The sequence below is a fragment of the Mycteria americana genome, chromosome 3 (assembly GCF_035582795.1).
Source record: "Mycteria americana isolate JAX WOST 10 ecotype Jacksonville Zoo and Gardens chromosome 3, USCA_MyAme_1.0, whole genome shotgun sequence".
NCBI lineage: Eukaryota > Metazoa > Chordata > Aves > Ciconiiformes > Ciconiidae > Mycteria > Mycteria americana.
In genome coordinates this window covers 128,488,905-128,503,965 of record NC_134367.1, presented here as the reverse complement: position 1 = coordinate 128,503,965, position 15,061 = coordinate 128,488,905, and the positions used below count along the sequence as shown (strand labels likewise).

The following is a 15,061-nucleotide window of genomic DNA, read 5'->3' as shown; positions in this document are numbered from 1 at the left end:
TTAGTTTCTCGAAAATTTAGGGAAATAGAGCACAGATCATGATTATTTTAGTAGCAACTTCACTATTTTAATTTCTGTTTTCTCATTAGCCTCTGTTACTCTCTACTTGCTGGTAAATGACACTAGCTTTGGACTGACTTTTGATAACTCCAGCTATGAGTTCAGCATTCAAGAAGACGAACCAGCTGGGACTGCTGTTGGCTCTGTGAAGGCTCTAACTGGAAGCATAGCTATACAAGTAGTGTACTCTCTGAAATCTCACAGTGACAAGTTCTCTGTTAGTGACCAAGGAGACATTGTGGCTCTTGCCAGGCTAGATCGAGAAGAAGAGGACCGATACAGCATCATTGTAGAAGCTGTTGATACTGTGGTGCCACCCAGTACAGCTGTTGCTTTGGTACAGTATACTGCATTTTAAAATCTTTTTTAAAAAGGAATATAAAACACTTTTCAAAATATATTTTAAAAATCAAGCAATATCCAGATAGGTGTCATCTGTTATACAAGCATGAGGATTTTGAGAGCCTTTTATTTTATTTCCCTTTTTTTACCGAGGAGATATTACCATCTTGAAATACTGTCAACTTCACAAACTGCATCGCTTCCTGAGAGTTTCTCTGTGAAAAACCCATAACCAGAGAAACTAATTAAGACTGAAACTGATTCTTTGCATACTTCTGTCAAATGCATGAAGTAGATGAGCCCAAAAGCCCCAGATTATTAATCCTGCTCATCTCTTCCAGTTAAAGTATACATTATCTCATTTGTAACAGTTGAGAGTAGAAAAAATAAAAATGCTGAGATGCTGAAAAATGCTGAAGTTATGTATGCCTTTGGGTTTGTGGTTTTGTTCTCCCCCCCCCATAGGCTTCCATAGATTAAGATGAATCAAAATTCTCCTTTGGGTACTGTTTCTACAGCTCAAATATGTCTCTCTCTCTCTCTCTCTCTCTTTTTTTCCTTTAAACGCAGGTAACTGTGAGAGTAAATGACATCAATGACAATCCTCCAGTTTTCTCAGCGTTGATTCAAACTAAACTATCAGGTCCTGAGAATGCAGCTAGTCTAGACTTGGGAGTATTTTCCGCTACTGACCTGGATGTAGGAGTTAACGCACTTATAAGCTACTCTCTGCAAGATGATTTTGCTGGAATGTTCCATATTAACAGTTCTACTGGCAAGCTGATGACAAAAAAACCCTTAGACAGAGAGACGATGGACAGTTATGAATTGAACATAATAGTAAGTTGACAAATTTGATGCAAGTTCACAAAATTCTCAACATAAAAAAGAGAAAATACCAAATAATCACAAGAAAAACACTTAATCTTAGTGAATTCCAATAGAATTCATTAGTGAATTTCGACTGTTTGCTATGTTTTGCCACCCAGAGCTTTTTCTGCTGTGTAAATCAGTATTAGTGAATAAATGACCCATGAACATCAGATCTTAAAGGTCATAGTCACATGATAGCTTACTGTGAAATCTGCAAAGCATTCCTGAGTCCATTTTAGACCATGCAGCTGCCATACTGCTGTATTGCTTTTACTGCTTTGCCAATCCATATTGTTTGTCCCTTTGCCTTATTTTTTTCATTTTTCAAAATATATGGACTTAGACCTTTTTAAAATACCTGAAATCTAAATTTCAGGTAGTTAAAAAAGAAAAAAAAAAGCATAAAGTTTCATCTAACACTCATGGGGGTATCTATTTATTCTAGCTGATTTCATTGATTTTTACTGCTATTAATCAGATAAATTATTATGCATACAAAGAAGTGTTCCAATGCTGGCCATCATCTAGAAATATATTTTTAAGGAGATCTTTCCTGCTAACAAATAATTTAAACAGGTCAAGGAACTTGTGGAACGTGTTCAGGACAGCAAGGAAACATACTAAAAATCAAACAGTGTCTTCTGAAAATTTTAGAATTAATAAAAGTGGGCACTTTTAAAGATTAATTGAAAATTGTGTATATGTACCTATAGATTAGAACTTTCCTGTGGCGGATGTTCATGTGATGTAAAACTGACTGTGAATTTGCCACGTACTAGTGTTCACAGCTTGCTTTGTAGACACTTCAAAGCCTCAAAACACAAGGGATTTTCTTATTCTTTTAAATGCCGCAGCACAGATATGCATCTATACCATCGTTTTATGTTGATTAGTGCCACATCTGATCACATGACACATTTGATCTGGATCCAGGCTTGAGCTTTTGATTAATTGTTCATTAAATGAGGCAGAGCATGTGATATGGTGAGGGTACCAGCTGCAGGAAGACATGCAACACCTGATCACGTACAGGGCTAGAGCAATGTCCTTGGGTGAGAACTGGTCCAGCAGAAAGTCTTCTGAGACAAAGTTTCACAATTTTTGGAACAAAATTGACTGGTAATATAAGTTTGTAACAATGTAGTGCTGGGTTTAATGACAAGTTGTTTCTTCACAGGCCACTGATTCTGGCAAACCATCGCGATCTGCAAGCTTAGTTCTAAGCATCACGGTAGATGACGTGAATGACAACCCACCAGTGTTCCCCCAGAAACTGTACTCCGTGACTGTAAAAGAGAATGAGCCTCCACACGTGGTATGTGGCATTAAGAATAAATAGACTGTTCTGCAGTTGTTTTCTTTATGTAAACTTGGAAGTGGTAGTAATCTATGATGACTCTGCATTGGTGAACGTATTTTTTTACTTTGTGGAGTCTGTAAAATCACACGGCATGTTCGTTTTATGTGACAGTGGAGTGCCTATCCCACTGACTCTTCCTAAAGCTCTCCTTGTGCCGCCTCCCCTTTCCCTCCTGTCCCCAGCACTGATGCCACACTGCATGGATCTAGTTTTCAGGGGACCTACGATCAACATGTTTTAAAGATGCTGCAGGTGTTGTGCGTATATCCAGCATCCCCCTGTTCTTAAGGTTTTCTGTCTTCTCCCAGTGTATCCATTCCGGCTCCATATCTGCCTTGCAGATGTGAACTAATGGTTTACAGGAATCAAGGGAAGAGGTACCACCTAAGAATCTGTAACATCTGTTACCAGCCCTGCTATGTGCTGTGTCAGTATTCTAGCAATGCAATTAATGACCATATGACTAATTCAGTCAGGAAACACTATATAGTTAAATACCAGTCTTGTGTGTGTGTTTTGCCTCTCTCTTCATTTTGCTCTAAACCCGGTTGGTTTGTTTGTTTGTTTGTTCTCATTTAGATTTTGAGTGCAGCAGCCACAGATGCAGATATAGGGTACAATGCCATTATTCATTACACCATAATTGGAGAGACTTCTTCATTTCATGTTGGAGAACTTTCTGGAAATATTACAACTCTTCAACCTCTGGACTATGAAAGTCGTTCCCAGTATACATTTATTCTGAAAGCTTTCAATCCTGGAGAGCCATATCTCCATGACACGGCAAACATTACAGGTAGCTCTAGTTTACCACAGAAAATTTACCTTCATTTCCCTTAGGGAATATTTCAGCATGTGTAATTATGAGGCATAAAGATAGCCTTCACTAGTAACACAGTCTGCTAAAGTAAATTATCAGAAATGATGATGTCACCTTTTCACTATAGCCAGATGAAATTTTTCTCAAAAAACGTTTGGCTTGTCCAAAATGAAGATTTTTCACGCAAACTGACGTTACTTACTTCAATGTATTCACAAATTTTTCTACGGCATTTTTTTGAGTACCTATTCACATTTTGATTGAAAAGGTTTCCAAAAACATAATTCAGTTTTTTGCTCGTTTACAGAAAGCCTGCTTCCAGGGTGGTAAAAAAATGTTGACAGTGATTTTTAGTGTTGTTAAAATAACAGTACTTGATTGCTGTTGTTTTTTCCTTAAAAAAAAAAAAAAAGAAAAAAAAGAAAGAAGAAAATTATATCTTTTTTCCCCTAACACAACATAAAAGTTTTCTGTGAATTTGGTATCCTAGTTTTTGGCCAGCCCTACTTTTGATCAGTCTGACTGGAAGTATTTGGTTTATTTATCACTACTTGTTCTGTGTTATTTATGTTACTGTACGGTCAGCTTCACTAATTGTGGACCATGACCCTTATTGTGCCAGGTCATGTGTAAATATAAAACTAAGCAATCCTGTCTCACAATGCTTGCAGTCTAAGCCAAAGGCTAGAGTTACCAGATGAATATGGACACAGAAGGGAGCCCAATGAAACAATAAGATGATGATATTCAGACAGATATTAGTGACAGCATGCTAGCCAGAAGTGCAGCCATTGTGGGAAACTATCGCTTGAGCAGTAAATAATTTAATCCACAAAGGCAAGCATTTTGAAGTACAGAAAACAAGGATGCCATCTGGTTTAAACTGAAAGATCTCCAACTCAATTCAGAGGAGCTGTGCTGGTTTGTATTAGCTGAAGAAATAGCTTGTAACTGTTTAGGTGAAACTCATGTTTACACTCGGGCATGAACCTTCTTTTCTTAGTTACTGTGGAAGATGCAAATGATGAAGGACCCGTATTTGACAAGCCCTCATATTATCAGATCCTTCTAGAAAATTCTACAGCTGGCACACTGATAGTAGATATCAATGCAAGAGATGAAGGCAAGGATAATGATGAAGGCATTTTCTACAATATTTCAGGTATGTTAGAAAAAAAATCTTATGGGCTTTTTTTACTGGGGTACTTGCATACTACTAAACTAAGCTGCATGACACGAGAATGAGAGATAATGGTCATAAATTGAAATGGCAGGTTCTGACTGGATATAAGGGGAAAAAAAAAGTCCTCTGGGGGGATAACTAAGTACTGGAACAGGTTGCCCAGAGAGGCTGTCCTTGGAGGTTTTCAGCACCTGATGGATCAAAGCCTTGAGCAACCTGCTCTGAATTAATTCGTGACCCTGCTTTGAGCCAAGAGGTTGGACTAGAGGCCTCACAAGGGCCCTTCCAGCCCAAATGATTCTGTGATGCAGATGCAGAATCAAGAGAGGCCAGGTGTCTTGCTCCAAATCACATATACAGATTAGGATTTCAATCCGTCTCTCTTAAATCCTGGGCATATAATGGAGTCGCTTGTCTCTGCTGGCTCCACTGAACGTTTCCAACACTTGTTTTTCTGTCTTCAGCTGGAAACTCAGAAGGCCTCTTTAGTCTTTCCAGTACCACAGGAGTACTCACGTTAACAAGAGACTTATCCAAACAGACTGTTCCCTTGTATTACTCCTTGATAGTCACTGCTACGGATTCGGGTCTGCCACCTCTTTCAACTTCTGTAAAGGTACTAAAATGTTTACCTTAGTGTCTGCTTGCGCAGTTTATTCCCCAGATTGTTATTCTAAACTGAGTGTAACTACACCAGGAAATGGGTATTAGTAAGGCAAAACTATGCAAAACGGGAATCAGAATGTCAGAGTCCCGCTTCTGTTTCAGGAACAGGATACCAGATCATAGCAGCATAACTTTGTAACTGCTACAGCAATTGCTGGCACACCACCCGTCATTGTTTTGATCATTCCATTTCAGAAAAGAAAAACAGAAGCTCTAGACGGTGAGGAAGATTAGAGGAGTGGAGACTTCTGTGCAAGGTCGAAGAGTGGGACAGTCAGAGGGGATGTAATGGAAGTATGTGATAGAATAAACAGGAGACAACAAATAAGGTGTTCCTGTTTATTGTCCTATAATACAAGAAAAAATAAATTCTAAATTGAAGAGTGAGAAATTTAAATATGATAAAAGAAGTATTTTTCTACACAGTGCTTATAGCTGGCTGGTGATCTTTTGCCACTAAATACCACAGCTTAGCAGAGTTCAAAAAAGGACTAGAAATGTATAAGGATGAAGACATGCAGAAAATGATATTCAACAGAACCTTAAAATGTAGACTTATGAGCCATCATTCTTCAGAGCATTGGACAGCAGCTGTCTGGCATCATTTAGAAATAAATTATCTTTCTTTTTGTGAAGCAGTAGGCATTATTTATTTACCGCCTGTCACCATTTTTCATATATATAGTCAATTATAATAATTTTAAAATACTGTACTTACGAGCTCCTGCTCTGATCATACATTTCTCCAGTGGAAGAATCTGTTGCAAGTACAGATCAGTACCTCTCTCTGAGAGCTGTTTAGCTAGACAAGTCATTTGAAATGTGCTGTATGAACTGGAATCCCTCTCTGTATTTAGGAAAGCATACAGGTGAACATAAATTGATAAGGTTGCTGTCATTTTTCACTAACCTTCGCTGCCTTCAAGGCAGCCTAATGTGCTGCCTGATGTGTCCAGCTCAGCACGCAGCAATTGTAGGCTTTTTCTTACTGACAAAGTTCTGGACTTCTGCTGTTGCATACCTGAATAGAAAAGTCTGCTAAACCTGAAAACGTTAGTCATCTCCTTTTCTCTGCAGGTGTCAATAACGATAGCTCCCATCAACACGTCATTCCCGGTGTTCTCTGAAGCAATCTATCAGCCTGCCCCTCTCAGTGAGAAGACACTGCCCGATACCTTTGTTGTACAGATCCGTGTGTTGTATGAGGTCCCTGTGACATACAGTATTGTACCTGGAGAAGGAAAGGGTAAGCTCTTTGTGTGAAATAACAAGGAAGAGGGTGTGTTAAACAACTAGCACTGCAGAGCACTTAGCTTTTGGATTGTTTCTTCTCTCCTTTTGGTTTTATCTCAGTCTACAGCCATTAATACTGGATGCGTATCAACCAGATGTACAAATTTGATATGGATCAGGTGCGGGCACATGATTGAATTTCTGTCAGATTAGCTAGAGCCACGTGATACAGACCTGACTGCACCAGCTCTATGCTTTTTTATGTCTGCTACAGGAAGCTCAGGTGGTACCTGACCAGGCAAAAAGTTACAGGGACTGGGGAAAGAATACCTAATTCAGCATAAAGACTGCTGGTAGAAAAACTAACTCAGCAACATTTTCCTAACAAACATGAATGTGTAGAGTAAGTTTACATGGGATCAACTGGATCAGTGCTTTGTCACATGTCTTTTTCTATTAAACATAGAGCTGTTTTTATTGTATCATCGAACATAACCACTTTATATTTCTTTTTTGTAACATGTTTTGTCTGAAGTTGTGGTCTCCTTGAACTTATTTGCAGAATTCCTCATCTTCAGTAAGAACAGGACTTCATAGGAAATAAAATAATTTCTGACTGACATAGGGACAAATAATCTCTGACTGTTTCAGAGGAAGGTGAAGACCTTCTGACTGGAGAGTGGTGGGGTGAACTTCTCCCCTTTGGTTCCCATCTGACCTTCTGAATTATTTGTTTTTGTTAATTACAGCCCTGGATACATCTGACGTTCTCATAAATCCATGTTGAATTTTATTTTGTTCTTTGAAGGATACTGTAACATAATGATATTCATATACATAATGTGTAGTTTGCATTGAAGGGTTCATATCTTCAGTTTTAAGTAATAAAATAATAAACAGAATAACTTCTGGGGTTTTTTAAACAGGGTATTTCATTATCGACTCATCCGCTGGTATTGTAAGAACAAGAAAGAATTTGAAACTGGAAGATTTTCCAGTCATTTTCAACGTGCAAGCAACAGATTCATCTAATCCTAGCATATTTAATAAAGTTCCTGTGAATGTGCAAGTTATTGACGAAAATGATTTCCCTCCGGTTTTCCCATCTTCTCTACTAGAAGTAAGATTGGAAGAGGTAAGAAAATGTCATCCAAACGGAATCACAAAAATAAAGCCTCAAAATAATAATAATAAAATCTTTTGGTGAGTATACAAGTAAACATCCTGGAACTGGACAGGCTTACCATTCTGTTCTGCCATATGATGTTTTAAGGTTTATTTCGAGCTGAAAATCCCAATACATATAGAGAATGGTCTAGAAGTGTGGACATATTGAAGGAAAAGTGAATCTTTTACTAATAAGGGGCTCCACAAAGGAAAGACAGCCACTCCATCTTGCATATTTGTACACAGAGAATATTCATGTCCATTCACAGTCTAGTGGATGGGCTGGGCAACTTATAGATGCTCTCAGCCTTTTGTAATGGAACTTCATACAGAGAAGTAGCAGGCAAAAGTCTCTAATTTAGCAACATTTCTCCTCTTGTACATGTATGATCTGTTGTGATTCTTCCTGACACTAAGTAATCAGTGGCAGAAATCAAGCTAGATTTCAGTCTGTGGCTGTTATGTTATGATAGCCTGCAAAGGAAGCCACAGCATTTTATTATGCAAAAGCATCTAGCTCAACATTTTGCTCTTCAACTTTCAAACAACACTTTTCACACTTTAATCTACTAGCTATGTTTTTAAAAAGAAGCACATTGATCGTGTTTATATTTTATATAGCATTACCTTGCCTTTGAGATTACCAGCTGATTCATAAACATTCTCTTTAACAGCCACAACTGATTTCAAATCTAGTCCATTTCTCACATTGAGCTAAATATAGGTTTAATTATCACACCTATTTTTAATGTTCCCAGTTAGTTTAATGGAGAAGAGAGAGAATCACATTTCCCAACCTTAAAAATAGATTTCCATATGAAATGTTTAAACAGTAGGAAATGCTGGATGCCCTGTTGGATCAATTAACTTTAGATCAGGTCTCAAATGGCCGTGCAAGTGAAACGCTGATATTTACTGTCAGTCTTAATGCAAATAACATTTTTAAAAAGGAAGAAATAGATTATTTATTTTGAAAAGAGTAATTATTAGCCAAATAGTGTTCAGAAAGAAACATGATTTTGAAGTTGAGAACGTCCATTGAGTTTCATAGGAGTAGAGGCTATTAAACATGGATAATTCCTTAACAGGAAGTCAGATGCTTGAGGCTAACATTTGGCCTGTTTGAAATCATGGTGATTTTTCTTCCTGAAGATTGCTGCTGTAGGTAGAGACATGGGGGGAAAATAGTTCTTTTCTGTAAATTAGAGAAAACAAGAGATTCTCTTACTGTGCTGAACGAGTTGTATAATTTTGATTTTAAAATGTCTATACTATTGTAAATGTATGCGGTATCTGTTACTTTTCCACTTTCACATACTTCAAGAAATTGCAGCTAACCAAAGTCTCTGACAGCCTCAATCTGTTCTTCATCCACAGAATTCACCCCTTGCTCAGATCATCCAGCTGAAAGCTCAGGATAGTGATACAGGTAGAAATGGTTTCCTAACATATGGCATTGTCAGTGGAGACAGACTAAAATTCAGGATAGATGAAGCAACTGGAATTCTTTATTCCACTGCCTCCTTTGATTATGAAGAGGGACCTACAGAGTATCAGGTTTGCTCTAGATTTTCTTAACTCTCTACATTATTCAGAACTCTTTATCTTTCCCTTGGATAACAGGTGACACGTTTAGCTTGATATTGCTTGAACATTTTATGCGTTGTTTTAGAATATGAGCATCTCAAGATGTGATGCATTATTAAAGCAAGACACTGTCTTTAGACTGTAATGAAATTCAAGCAAGGCTCATTGTTCACCTGTCCTACAAACTCTCAAACACATCAGCACATGAATAACTAACTTCAAAATGACAGCTCAGGCATTCAATGTTGTCTGTTTGCTTGAATCTGTACTGGACTGAGATCTTGCAAATACAATTCTCAGTTAATCTTCTTTATTGTTGCTGCCACTGCTGGATGTTTTTTATGATCTTATTTTGCTTCAAGAAAAAATATTGGTGACTTTGTTGGTTCTATATAGAAAGACTTTTTTATTGACCAAATACTCCTTAAGTTTCAATCATCATGTTGAGGTGAACTCAGAATTTGAGTTTACATTTCTAAGAATACTCCAAAGTTTAAAATTCACCGAGGTATTTTAATCCTTATGCGAGTACCTATTTACATGATTTCTCGTTACCAATAATTGTGCGACTTAGATTGTGACATATGCTGAAGACGATGGAATCCCCGAGAAGAAAAGAGGCTACTGCACAGTTGTTGTAAAGATCATTGATGTTAATGACTGGCCACCTGTCTTTGATCCAGTGACTGAATTTAGTGTAAATGAAAATGCGCCTGTGGGATTAATAGTTGGAAAAATCACAGCAACAGACAGAGACACAGGAGACAATGCCTTTGTTCTATATAGCCTTACAGGTAATAAGGAATTCTCTCACTGCACTGGAACAACTGTCACTCTGTTGTCTATACTGTTATGAGCATAAATAGCATTATGTGTGTTATCTCCTAACCCCTTTCCACATAAGCCAAGCAGGTTCACTTTTTCACCTGGTTTGGTATTTTACTAATTTATACTCATGCAGCTTTGAGTAGGAACTTCTTTTGCAGAAACTACAAATTGTTGTCGTTTTAATCATACTCTGAATTCTGTTAAAAATCAGCTTTCTAAACAATTGTTAGCTACTCGACTGCTGTAGCTGCAATCAGCAGGAGTAATTTTGATGAAAAAAAATGTCCGTAGCTTTCCTGAATGAGGGATAAGTGTCTAGGGCCGAATTCATCCCTGCCTTGTAGAACCCGTTGTGCCTGCACCAGGTATTAAATGCTGCTAAATTAAGCCTCTCCTCAGCCTGTGGACTGTGAGCATTTCACAGCTACTAGGAGCAGCTGTAAATGGTATCACAAGTGTGTCAGGGACCTGATTCACTATTCAGGACCGCTGGAGAGCTGTCTTATTTACCCTTGTGCTGGACACCTTTACCTCTGCAGCAGAAGTGCCACAAGAGACAGCGGGTCAGCTACTCTGCTACCTCAGATGTCTGCCCAGGCGATTAATATAAAGTGCTCTCAATTTCATTTTACGTTAATGTGCCAGCTTGTGACTGAGAGCTCTGATTCATGCTTCCTGTCACATTTAACTGTGGTAGCTGATGGCATTACAGTTGGGAAGAGTGCCCCTTTTGCCGCTGCTCAGAAATCTGACAGAGATGGAGATTTAGACCTCTCTGGACCAAAGCCTGCAGGAGTTGAAATAGTTGTTTTTGTTGTATGGACCATCAAGAGTGATGTGTATACAGTTTGTATGTTTTTAGAGTCTTTTATTTCCAATATGCGTACAGACTTTGAGGTGGCTTTGGACAAGGGTGGCCAAAACCAGTAAAAGTCACTGCCAGGTCTTTAGGCAGTCAACCTGATTTCTCTTTAGATCCGTGGGCCACTCAGTCCACCTTCATTAGAGACGGAATAAATGCAGTGACATCTCCTCTTAGAGATCTTGGCAGGAGCACTGTCTTGTTACAGTGCTTCATGACTGTTGCAACCAGCAAACATGAGACTGAACATACAGAAGGTCGGAGGACTGTAAAAGTGCCTGAGAACACCTCTAATCTCCTCTAAGAGTTGCACAGGTTTGGAGGAACTTGTTTCCAGAGATTCACCCCAGAACTCCAACGTGCTGTCCGTCATCATTTGCGTGCCTCAAGCACTGTTACATTTTGAGTGTGACAGACGTATCTGCAAAAGTTGTTAACCCATTCTGTTGGCTCATATTTCAAACACTCATCCACTCAAAATATTTTCTGTTTTTCTTCTACATTATCTATATGATATTTTAAAAATTGTTTTAACGAGCTCAAGGCACAAGTAAACATATAGTTTAAGAGTGTAGTTAATTATGTGCTTCTAAGATATATTCATTGATAATGCTTCTTTAAATGTATCTCAGGTGGTGGAGGAAATATATTTGAAATAGATGAAATACATGGCAACATTAAGATAAAGAACTCTCCAGACTATGAAACCGTGAATAAATACAGCCTTACAGTGAATGCAGTCAACCAGAGATCTGCCCCTTTCCATCAGGTAAAAGACCATTCTTGTAATGAACGGTGACTCTCCTATTCAGAGTGGATTTTGAACTAGTGGGAGGCAGATCTATCAAAGACATTTATTGTGCAGAACGAATTCGTCACCTAATCATGTTTAAGGTTTTGCGACCTTTGTCCATGCTGAGTAGTATTATACTCCATAATTATTTTAAATACTATTTGAGATCATGCATGATAGAATTTGATCCTGAATTGTTTGCAGCCTAACCTGTGCTGGGGAACTGGAATTCTTGCCTGCTGCTGTAAGTGTCATTATCTTACAGCACTGTTACACGGTACTGTAAGTGTCGTTGATAATTTTTCAGGGGAGAAAAAGTAATTTTCAGCAAATTGTTCTAGTTCTGTTGTATTTCTTTTATTTGAAAAGATATTACACACTTATTTAACAGAACTAGAAGATGTGTGGTTCCCTTAACTGCATCTAGCAGCAGCAGTAGGACGTGTTGGCCTCCTAAACACATCCTGTTCTTACTCATTCAGACACCTTTCAAGAAGTAGAATCCTACTCCAACATTGAATTCCTGCCTCTCTTGCACTAAAATCCTGTAGTGATCTCTGATGTTGAGTTCACAAAATTAAACCTGACACAGTATTTTACTACAGCATTTTCAAAGTCTAATTTATACTTTTTGTTGCTTATGCAAATAACAAAAAAAATATTGCTCAATAAGACATTCTAAATACTCTAAAACGCATGAAACCATTTTGTTTTCTAGGCAACTACTAATGTCACTGTTCTAGTGATTGATGTGAATGATAATGCTCCAGTATTTGCTCAGAATTCCTATTCCGCTTCTATAAACATGATTAATCCTGTAGGTGCTCATGTCATAACTGTGAGTGCTACCGACAAAGATCAGGTAACTACTCCTGTTTGATTTTTGACACTGCTTTAAGCTGCGGCCCAAATACATTTTTCTCCGTTCTCTAGGCATGAAATACCAAATGTAGCAGAAGGTGAATTCTGATTGACTAACAGCACTTGGGCATTGGAAATTAGGACTTTTGATGTTTCTGCCTTGACGCTGATGTACTCCCTGTCTTTGGGCATGTTTCTTCAGCTATATTTCCCTTGATTTTTCCCCTTATTATACGGAGTGGTACCGGTCTTTCCGAAGTATACAAAGACCGAAGCAATTTAATGCCTGTGAAGTTATTTGAACCTCTGAAGTAGAAGAATCTGTAAAACCTAAACATCATATAGCTGGCTTGAACATGGAAATGCCTGCTTACCAAATGCCTCTGAAGTGTGGTACCCCAGCTCATTCTCTCTGTCCCCATTTTTTTAAAGTAATTTTGTTGGATATATCTGTACTGCACCCATCAAGTAGTATCCAGGCACTGGCAGAGATAGCCAGTAGTCAACCAGATCACCATGACAACATCACTACTATTTGTATCATTTAAAAGATGAAACATCTAGAAGTGACAACGAAATAAGTGTAGCAGGTGCCTTCCCATTTCTTCACACATAATTTTGGTTAAAACAGCTGCAGCTGTGGTGTATTGCTGCAAATAATCTAATGGCCCCTTTTTTTATCATCCTTCTCAATGATTTTATACAAAAAGTGAAATTGCTTATGAAAGTTGCTGGACTCTGTGAGATCTGCATTGAGATCCTCATGAAACTCATCCTTCAGATAATACGTCTGGTCCTCTGCCATGCAGAGTGGCACTCATCCTCCCTGTGCCACCCTTTTGGGATTCTGGGGCAGAGTCCAGCACTGAAATTATTAGACTTTGTCTCTATTCCTCCCTGTTCCTGAAATAATTATAAATCTACAGATTACTTAGTGACAACAGATGTTCATCGTAGGGTTTGATCCTGCTGCTGCAGAGCCACGGAAGAACAGAATACAACGCTTTTCAGAAATCCAGAGCAAACCCTAAGGGTTTGTCAAAACGACTTGTCTCAGGAAAGTGAAGAGATGTGCATAGAGTAAAATGCGTCCAACTCTCCTGTGGCAGGCAGGAATAGGGCTTACCCTCGCAGCAGTGGGGAGGCTGTGCTTCTCCTCAGGGTGTGAAAAGGATCCAAGGGACTTCGCCTTATTCTCCTTGACATCACACCTTTAGATGACTCTCTTTCACTACTCTGATTTTTTTCCCCTCTACACGTGTCCTTAACTTATTTTCTTTAGAGACCCTTTTTCACATTGTTGCTGTGTAACTGGCCCACCTGCTTGTGAATTTTCTTCCGTTTTGTGTTTTTATCGGCACCCATCCTACCATAGCTAACCCTAAGTTTTCATTCTCTAAATAAATTCACCAGAGCCATTTAGATGTCATCAAATCTCGTTTCAGTGTTTATCCTACCCTTCAAAATGTACTCCCAGTGCATGTAGTTTTCTTTAGTATTGCTATGGGAATTTTTTTGGATCTTGGAACATCAAAATTAATTTGGGGGGGTGGGGGGCTCTGCCCATTGGCCCTTTGCCCTGCTGCTGCTCTTATGTTACAGCTTAAGCACGGAGTAGCTCTGAGCCTGGTTCTCTCTAGTGATTTAAAATGCCTCTGGCAGTCTGTCCGTTTAAGCATGGAAACATTGAGACTCCAGTGAGTCTGTACTACGGCACGTGGGGCACTGAAGTGATGTGGTCCTGCACGCAATAGTTTTACATGAAGTTGTGTTCCTTTCACGGCAGGGGCAAAATGGCCTTATTGAATACTACATCCTCCCCGATCAAAACTTCAGCCCGTTCTTCCTGATAGAAGATATGAGTGAGGGGAAAATAATTACAACCGGAAATCTGTCTAGATCTGGAGAGATCCATTTAACAGTGATGGCTAAGGACAAAGGCTCTCCATCTTTAAATGACACTGCTATGATTACTCTTAATGTGTTTGACAACCGTCCATTTGTCCCACGGTTTAACGAGAGCGAAATCAGGTGAGGCTTTCATATTAAGTTATATAACTGGTACATATTCTCCAGGTAGTGGAAAACATAGTAAGGTTGAAAGTTAAAGCTAATTTTCATATTCGTCCATGCAGAAGAAAGGACATAAGGGTTTTTTTTGAAGAAAATGTCCAGGAAATTCTGCTATGCTGGTGGTTCTGTGAACGTGATGCGAGGCATCGCCTTTTATTTCTTTATCGTGCAGCTCGTATAAGCCAGACCCGTTGTCCCCTTCCTCTTGCACACTAATAAAACATTCTTCCTTAGCCTTTACTCGAAGATAAACAAATGTCTGGCTAGAAAAGTAGGGCTTGCACTGCACTCTGATTAGTTGTTTGCTAGAGCTCGCTGATGGAGGGGAGGGGGCAGAATTTTCCACAGAGAAC

The 15,061-nt window shown here is 38.8% G+C and overlaps 1 protein-coding gene across 1 annotated transcript in view; it reads left to right on the top strand.

The window, feature by feature from the left end:
* Positions 1 to 15,061, top strand: part of LOC142407576 (protocadherin Fat 4-like) — a 29,483-nt gene that overhangs the window by 13,364 nt on the left and 1,058 nt on the right. Inside the window, exons 18-30 of the mRNA XM_075497199.1 lie at positions 90 to 397; positions 973 to 1,242; positions 2,453 to 2,590; positions 3,215 to 3,431; positions 4,459 to 4,617; positions 5,103 to 5,254; positions 6,382 to 6,550; positions 7,464 to 7,672; positions 9,082 to 9,261; positions 9,866 to 10,085; positions 11,614 to 11,750; positions 12,493 to 12,636; positions 14,422 to 14,666. Of these exons, the coding sequence (XP_075353314.1) occupies positions 90 to 397; positions 973 to 1,242; positions 2,453 to 2,590; positions 3,215 to 3,431; positions 4,459 to 4,617; positions 5,103 to 5,254; positions 6,382 to 6,550; positions 7,464 to 7,672; positions 9,082 to 9,261; positions 9,866 to 10,085; positions 11,614 to 11,750; positions 12,493 to 12,636; positions 14,422 to 14,666 (2,548 nt within the window). The remainder of the gene's footprint in view (positions 1 to 89; positions 398 to 972; positions 1,243 to 2,452; positions 2,591 to 3,214; positions 3,432 to 4,458; positions 4,618 to 5,102; positions 5,255 to 6,381; positions 6,551 to 7,463; positions 7,673 to 9,081; positions 9,262 to 9,865; positions 10,086 to 11,613; positions 11,751 to 12,492; positions 12,637 to 14,421; positions 14,667 to 15,061) is intronic.